Source organism: Pseudoliparis swirei, chromosome 9 (genome assembly GCF_029220125.1).
Source record: "Pseudoliparis swirei isolate HS2019 ecotype Mariana Trench chromosome 9, NWPU_hadal_v1, whole genome shotgun sequence".
Classification (NCBI taxonomy): Eukaryota; Metazoa; Chordata; class Actinopteri; order Perciformes; family Liparidae; genus Pseudoliparis; species Pseudoliparis swirei.
In genome coordinates this window covers 23,180,570-23,189,309 of record NC_079396.1, presented here as the reverse complement: position 1 = coordinate 23,189,309, position 8,740 = coordinate 23,180,570, and the positions used below count along the sequence as shown (strand labels likewise).

Below are 8,740 nucleotides of genomic sequence, written 5' to 3'. Positions count from 1 at the left end.
ACACAATGCACTCCAAACTAAGGTTTGTAATCTTGAAAAACCAGCAAGAGTAAAAAAAAGACTTAAAATATTCCAAATTAAAAACCCACATTCTCCAATAAAATGAGCTAGCAGCACAAGCTCTAAAGGTAAAGGGGTCAAATCCAGATTCTTTGTCGCGCCCCTCGGCGTCACATGATGCCGGGTTGCAATATAAAGTAATGTAAACTGTATATAAAGTACAATATTTACCTCAGAATTGTTGGGAAGTAGAAGTTTATAGAACACATTAAATATATCTATTTTAGTAAGGTACAAGTATCACAAAAGAACAATACTTAAATATAAATATTTACATACTCATGTTGAGATGAGTTGAAGCTTTGGTTGAAATGTGCATCTCAATGATCATAATGTAGTGTGTAGCAGGTCTTAACTATATTAAAGTATGGAAACAAAAGCTATCTGTGATCTAGATGTCTAAAAACATTAAAATGTCAACATTTTGATCATTTCAACTTTCACATCTAAAAGTCTCTCGACGTGAAAGTCATATAAATGCTCACTGTGTTTATCTTCAACTGTAATTCAGTGAATATATACATCACCATCACTATAAGGAGAGCATAACTCTGCACATATTTCCCTCTGTGCTCCTGTTCAAATAAAAGAGAGCAGAACAAATGAAAAAGAAAAAAAAAATGAACCTCATTCAAGTGGGTTGTTCAATCATTCAGCAAAATTGGATTACAATAAAAAGCCTCAGACATGTAATGGTCCTTTCCCTTGGTTTAATACAAAAAAAACTGAAAGACACTCACATCGAATCAGAATGCAAACCCTGTCTTCATCACGCCTCCCCCGGCTGGAAAGTGACCATTTCTTTTCCAAGAATTTTTGGGAAGTTTATTTCTTACCTGCTACATACCTGTTGTGTGCTACATCCATTACATCATAATCAGCCATGTGACAATACGAATCTCTTTATATCAGAGTGCATTAATGCTGAACAATGCACAGAAATGTTATATCCAACTCCCCCCCCCCCCCCCCCCCCAATATAAGTCATAAAAGGATTTTATTAAATTCACTGAGCTACGAAGCCACACTTATCATGTGCTTGTTAAAAGTTAGTTAAGGCTTATTATATATTTATATATATATATATATATATATAAGTAAGCTGACATCTTAGGTATGAAATAGTGTTGTGATTGTATCGGAAGCAGGAGCAGAGTCCCCTGAGGATCGTTCACGTATAGCCTACCTTCACTGAACAGTTATATGTCATTAATAAGCACTATATATATTTATATATATATCCAAAATACTTGTAAAAGTGTTTAAATCTGTACAAAGCACTAGTGCCTCCACGTTGCATGCTATACATTCTCTTTTTTAGCATGCACAGCGGAATCACACACATAAACAATGTCATGGTAAAAGAAGAGAAGAAGAAATATCATCCTTGCATAAACAAATAAAAGTATCTTTGACAGCCACAACTTAGTCATTCAACATTGTGTTGTAATGAGTGTCTTCTGACATGCACGTGGTGTAACACAGAATACGGTGTGCTTGAAAACACTCTCCACCCCTCTCGTGCTCTTTACACCGACTTCCTCCTGGAACGAGGGAACTCCCGGAATCCATGCCCGGGTGAAGACGTGCTTCCCGGGGAAGAGAGTCCAGTGTTGTCCCTGGAGCCCGGCGAGCAGCCCTGGATCCTATAGGACACTGAGTTGCAGTAAACGGAATTGACCTGTCCGCCGCCGCGGTGCTCCCCGCGGGACGAAAGAGGACTGTCGCAAATCCCCAGCCGGTAACACACGCAGGAGCAGAGGGAGCTGAGGCTCGACTCCGGCCGCCGGCGTCTGCCCGCCTTGATCTGGAGACGCAGCCGGTGTCTGCAGGGGCTTCTCTGCCTCTCCGGGTCCTCCGCCGGGGACGCGATGAGGTTGGTGCAGCTGGTTCCCTCCTCCATGGGCAGGAAGAGCGTGCTGTGGCTGCGGCCGGTCGGCGCGTCGCCCCGGTTCCTGTCTCTGCCCGCGCGGCCGCCTCTGCTCTGTTCCCCGACCCCGCGGAGACCCGCGGCCCCGGCTGCCAAAAGACCCCTGTCCCGCTTCAGCGACGCCCTCTCTTGCGCGTCCCTGCGCTCGTCCTCGGTGTTCATAGTGAGGAAGCGGAGCACCACCAAGTTCAGGAAGGCCCCGATGACGGTCAGCCCCACCAGGATGTACATGAAGCTGAACGCCACGTAGGGCGTTTTCTCCTGGAGGTCCTCCTTTTTCTGCAGGGCCACAAAGTCCCCGAAGCCGATGGTGGTGAGTGTGATGAAGCAGTAGTAGTACGCGTGGAAGAAGCTCCATCCCTCAAAGTGTGAGAAGGATGCAGCCCCAACGCACAGTGTTCCAATGCAGGACAGGAAGCCCACCAGGACCATGTTCTCCATGGACACCTCGGTGCGTCGGCAGCGCAGGCACTGCTTCACCTTGTGCAGGAGATAGCGGACGAAGGTGTTCATCCTCTCTCCGAGGCTCTGGAACATGACCAAAGTGAGAGGAATTCCCAGGACGGCGTAGAACATGCAGAAGACCTTCCCGGCATCTGTGCCTGGTGCCGCGTGACCATAACCTTAAAGCAGAGGGACGGAAATGAGAAGGCGCGTATAGATACCGGAACATTTTTCTTTAATTCGGATACAGTCTGCAAAGCAAGCCTGCAATGTTGTTTTAATTTAGAGGGGTGTAAATACTCCACTGTAAATACTATGGCAACAGAGTCAAACATTACGCCCCCCTCGCGTCTAAAGATAGAAGCATGACATCAACTTACCAATGGTGGTGATGACTGTTATGGCAAAGTAAAAAGAGCCGGCGAATTTCCACTGTCTCCCGGCGCGATGTGGCTCGGCTTGCAGGACCACTCGTTCTATCTCGCGGTAGTCGTGCTCGGAGAAGCGGTACTTCTTCTTCATCTCGTTGCGCTTCTGCTCCAAGATGCGCCTGCGGGAGCTCTCCGTCTCGGACTCCAGCGCGTCAAACACCGCGGCGCCGACCAGCAGGTAGGAGAACATGCAGAGGATGAGCGACAGGGTCCGGACGTTTTGCTTCTTCATCCTCGGCGTCGGCACTGGTGGAGAGATGGAGGCAGCACGGCTACAGGTGGTGCGGTTCCCCCTCGGCGCAGTCTCTCCACATTTGGTTTAATTGCCGCTGGCCCCGCGTTGCGTGAGCCGCGTGCAGCGGGAGCAGGAACAATAAATTAAAAAAACGGGAAATCGGTGTCACCGCAGGTTCAGATGTCTTGTTTATGTCAAAAAAACGCGCAATTCCTGGCGCACGCACTGAGAGCGACCGACGCTCTGAACATGCAGCGAGTGGCCTCAGGTTTCCTCTTCGCATGCGTAAACCAGTCCAAAATGTTTAAAAAAAAATAAAAAAAAACTTTCAAAAGATGGTTGAAATGTATGAATAAGACACTTCGTACGCGTTTGCAGCAATGCTGGCTGGGTGTTATTATCCCAGCTGTGTGCAACAAGTGAAGTCCCGACTCAACCCAGTAGATACCACTCGAACGGGAGGAGGGGGGTTCAGCACCACGGACAGCGCAGCGGGATCGCACCTCTGAAGTGAAGGGGAAACTGCGCATCTCAAAGTGGAGGCTGAGACACACGCACAGCCAGGGTTTCATGCAGTAACGGGATGCACACGAGAAAGAAAAAAAATATATATATATAGATATATATTGCATATATTATTATATGGGAGAAGCTTTACGAAGCTATATCCTAAGTTCCCGGGTGTGAAGATGGAGAAACTAATGCCCCATGTCACGTGATGGAAACTAAATGAACTTGCTTTTTTAGGTGTTTATTTGCACCAGTAACACCAACTCATAATAAAAGGATTGTGTTGGCCTTCTGAATCTCAATAAGTTGTTTGGTAAGTGATGTTAATGACGTCATCTCGTGTGACTTAGCATCCTTTTACAGCCTCAGAACGACGACATAATAATTATAAAGTTATTATCAAATGGGAAATCAAGACAAAATCAAGGAGTGGGGATTTTGTATAAAAAAGAAAGAATAAAATGAAAGAAGATATATATTTAAATATACATGTGCATAAGCCAATATTTTTTCAAACAATCAATAAACTTTTTTTTTTGCTTCGGCATTTATTGTTCGGTTTACTTGAATCTTGATTTCAATGTTGATCATATTGAAAACATGTCAATGACTTCGTGTGTGTGTGTGTGTGTGTGTGTGTGTGTGTGTGTGTGTGTGTGTGTGTGTGTGTGTGTGTGTGTGTGTGTGTGTGTGTGTGTGTGTGTGTGTGTGTGTGTGTGTGTGGTGCATGCTGGCATACAGGTGTTAAATAAACAACATCGCTACACAACACGAGATGCTTCTGGAAACCTACTGTAGTTGATGCCAGTTGCCATGGTTACTTACCATGAAGCACAGACATGAACTGTCAGTGAGGCCGGAGCTAATATGTTAAGCTTTTCAATTTTGCAACATCAAACATCATTCAAGCTGGAGTATTTTTAGTCAAACATGGAAGGAAAGAACAGAAACAATCAAATGTAATATGTGCCTCTTGTGCCACAGCAGGCATTGGAGCCACCACCTGCAGCAGCTGTCTGCTGGAGGTGGATTACTTTGTGTTCTTTTGTTCCTTTAAAATAGAGCAACCTGTTCTCCCCCGCCCCTGTTTTTTGTGTTAAGTGGCTAAATCAGCACACTTGCATCCCTGTCGTGATTCAAACCAGCTCTCCGTAAAGCAATTACCTCTCCGCTGGATAAGAGAGGACCCTGGAGCCCCAGACAGCCGCCCATCAATCTACACGTGCGTGTGCACTCACATCCTTTTCAAAGCCCAAGGACCTGGGACAAAGTGACCAGGCCCATCCATCCCCATCCGGCCTGGGCTTCGGGACAAGTATTTAGAGACCAAGCTTTATTGATTTTGTTTGTGCTCTCTCTCTCTCTGTCCTCTGCTCTCTCAATTACATTTCATTATCACACACACACACACACACACACACACACATATTAAAGTGTCGTTTACGAGGAATAATGGAAACAAACAAAGTGTCCACTTTGTTGCTCAAAATTACTCGTATTAAAAGAAATGTCATATATAAATCAATAAATTCTGGCACGTCGATATTAATGCATTTACTCTTTTGTGATAATATTAACATCTTTCTCAGGGTTGCTGATTGACAGCTGATAAGTTAGTATAAACTTTCCCTTTTTGGGGGGGAGGGGGGACAACTTGTAAAGCTATTTTAAAATTTTCTTTTTATAGCTCCAACCAAAAACTATATTTAGCAGTTTCTAAGTGCTCATTACGTCTCATCTGGAAATGTATTTTAATTTATTAACAAAAGTGATAATTATGAGTCACCAAAATTCCTGTCATTGTTCTTTCTGCTCTTTTGATTAGCGATCAGCCTGTTGGAACAGCAGGAGTGTGTCACGAGTGTGGTGGGGTGAAAGCTCAGGCGCAGAGGAACCAGGCAGGAGTCGAGGTAAAGTGGAACAAAAAACTCTTTACTGAGAACAAAGTCAAACATATATGAACTCAGGTTGAAGGTAAAGTCACAATACTAACAACACAGGGAATCTACCACAGGTGACAATGACAGGAATAAGCCAAAATCTGGCAGGGGACATGGGAAAGAATGGGAGAATAAGGGGGTAAAACCACAGGTGTATGGCATGAGCAATCAGGGAGCAGAGGAGTGGCTGAGGGCAGGTGAATGTAATTAATAATCAACGGACACTGGGGAGACGCACAGCATTAACAGGGTGTTTTATTGTACTTTTAAGTTTTACAGCCATCACAGAATAAATGTTTTAAAAAGCAATACACCACTCGTATCTAATCAGGAAACTGAATTCATAACAAAAGAACGTTTTAGAGAATGTTTACAGCTGTTTTGTTGGAAGTGTTTTTTAAATCTTTTAATGGTTTGGGCACCTGGCGGCTAAGAACAAAAATTGGCCTGTGAAATGATTGAGAAAAAGTGAAAAGATCAAATGTGTCATGCCAGCCAAACAAAACCTTACCCAAAAAAGTCTCAATACCATAACTTTAGACAACACTCACACTGGAACCAGGTTTGTTATTGCATGGTGCATGGTGTGACATTTATCATATGTGTGTGGATCAATGGCGCGTTTTAAGATATTTATCAATCCTATTTTTCTTATGCCACATGTCAACAAAAAGCTTTTTTACACTTTTTATCTCATGAAATCCAAGAAAGATTGACTCAGTGTCTCTGGTGAGGCTCAGAATATACAGATGGTAACCTTAGGGGGGATGGGGGGGGGAGACCTTTTCCTCGTGACACATTTCTCCCATATGCTAATTCTCCAGTGGGGGGAATGCAAATCTGGCAAAAAAATCTGGAGGAGGGTTTATAGAAATTAAGCATGTAAAAGCCGAAGTTTCACAATTGGAAGGTATTTTGAATTTCTGATCAGATACAAGAATAGAAATCATGTGAATTTCTGATTGTATGCTTTATTCTAATATATATAATTACCGTGATATCTCTTTATGTGTACTAATGAATATGGATTTTATTTTCTCAGTATTATAATGGCAACAAAACCACGGTTGCAGTTGCCCCACTCTGACTGAATACATCTAATTAAATGTAGGCCTATTAAAATAAAACAAATTAAATCTGAAATTAAATTGGCGGGTAATATAAATATATAATTTGGCCACCTTATGCGAGTTCCAGTATGCTACAGCCGTGTCATGCTCCAGTGACTCTTGCTTAAGTTAAATAAACCAGATGGAATATATATCCCTAGATGACCCTTGACCCCTGCAGCAATAAGGAAGTTAAGGGGAGGGGGGGGGGGTCATAAACTAGTCTTAACGCACTAAATTGTTGTCAAATTTCCAAGACACAGCCAGACTGGGTTTACATAATTATTATTATAATCCCTTTGTATATTAACAAGATATCTTCCATCTGTATTGATCTCTCTGAGAACAAGGCAACGGGAGAATCCATTTTATAAAGCGTTGGCATTAAATAGGAACGGCTTAAACTGGATGCCTGCAGGGCCCGTCGGTTTCCACAGTAACTAAAAGAACCAAAAATAGAAACCCACACCAGCGACCATTGAATCCCCCTGTGATAATAAACGGTTCTATTTATATCTTCTAATGGTGAAATGCTTCCTTGTGATAAATGCATCAGTCCAATTACTGTCAGAGGATGGACATCGCGGCCAAATTACATGTTTACACCCCGTAGTCCTTTTTGTGCTGCTCGTCCTTAAAGAATGCAAACGAGAGAGAGAGAGAGAGAGAGAATATGTGGATGCAGTGTTTCTAGATGATCTACAATGTTACACTTCTAATCCATTACATCTCAGAAACATATACATTTTTTATTCCACATTTGTCTGACAGTAAATTTGGTGATTGTTGCAACATAGATAGCAATGATGCATTAAAGTTCATCCCAAAACAGTATTTATGAAAGTAAAACACTGACAAAGAACATTTTACTGCACTAGTGACATTATTTCATTGTCCCCACCCCGCCCCCTTCAAAAAAACAAAGCTTTTAATATAGCTGCAAGATAGCAAACACATAAAAGGATACATTGCGTGAATATAATATCACCAATGTCTCACAAAAAAACAGCACTTATGTCCAGGATTCACACAAGCGTTAATACTAAGGTCCAACACACTTTTCCAGCTTGCAACAGCTCCTTATAAGCTACATTTTACATCTTAGTAAATGTTCTCCGTCAAACCAAAACCAGAAATAATAATCCAGCTTCACAGGGTTCACATGAACGGCTAAAGAAATCCTCATCGCAAAGAGCTCAGGCGACAGATTTCCAGAATGAATACTCCTCCAGCTTTATACTGTCATCATAAAGTCCAGCTTCTCCACCCCCGTTGTTGACATGCATGCGCATGGTGGATATCATGATGTCATCTTCGTGATGTCCTGTATACTGAAAAAAAATAGGAGAAAAAATAAGAAATAAAAGCATTGTTGTTGTTACTTTAAAGCACAGATACTTTCTATACCTATATTCAACAGGTGTGAACTGAGTTATTGGTGCTGTCGCAATGACTTGCAGTAACTATTAGTGACATTAGGATCTTAAAACTTAATACAGGACAGTAAATGTCGCTGGTAAATGCAATTAAACTGATTTACCATATAGCCTTCCAAATGAGATGCTCATCATCTTCCTCAAGTGGGATGCGAAGAGGATGGCAGCCCTTTTCGGGGTTGACGGCACTTATCGCCTGTGTAAAAATATTACAGTTGTAGAAATATCCCTCAACACATCAATAATTACAAAAAAATGGCTAAACATGGTCGAATATTTCCAAACTAAGGTAACCTTAAACACAAAATGAGCCTATCTGTTGGAATGTGATATATGCAGAGAAAGCCTTGATTAACTTGCACATCTTTTCTTTGTTCAGTCATTATTCTTTATGTAGGATTTTCATTTTCTTTCACACTAATCCAGTTTACAATGTTCCTATGTCATATTAAAGGAAAAAGAAAAAGTTTATGAACCACTGCAATACAGCAAATGTGCTGCATTCGGGATCTGTCGGAAACGGAGATAATATTGTATTATAAAGCACACTAACAACTAATTAAGTGCTAAATGACACCGGCTGGCAGGGCGGGGCCTATATACTAACCCAAAAAAAGTGTCGTTAAACGCCATTATATTTAAAAG

General features: G+C 42.2%; 1 protein-coding gene across 1 annotated transcript; it reads right to left on the bottom strand.

The window, feature by feature from the left end:
- Positions 1–1,588: 1,588 nt before the first annotated feature.
- kcnk15 (potassium channel, subfamily K, member 15) lies at positions 1,589–3,106 on the bottom strand. The gene is made up of 2 exons (XM_056422654.1): positions 2,815–3,106; positions 1,589–2,613 (listed from the first exon to the last, which is right to left on the bottom strand). The coding sequence occupies exons 1-2, from the start codon at positions 3,095–3,097 to the stop codon at positions 1,589–1,591; spliced, it is 1,308 nt and encodes a 435-aa protein (XP_056278629.1). The 5' UTR covers positions 3,098–3,106.
- Between the last annotated feature and the right edge of the window lie 5,634 nt (positions 3,107–8,740).

What these genes read in the sequence shown, in the direction of transcription:
- kcnk15 (XM_056422654.1), bottom strand. Translation starts at nt 3,097, where the DNA reads ATGAAGAAGCAAAACGTCCGGACCCTGTCGCTCATCCTCTGCATGTTC. An exon ending in AACAGTCATCACCACCATTG is followed by an intron (nt 2,614 to 2,814) that starts GTAAGTTGATGT and finishes CTCTGCTTTAAG; the next exon opens with GTTATGGTCACGCGGCACCA.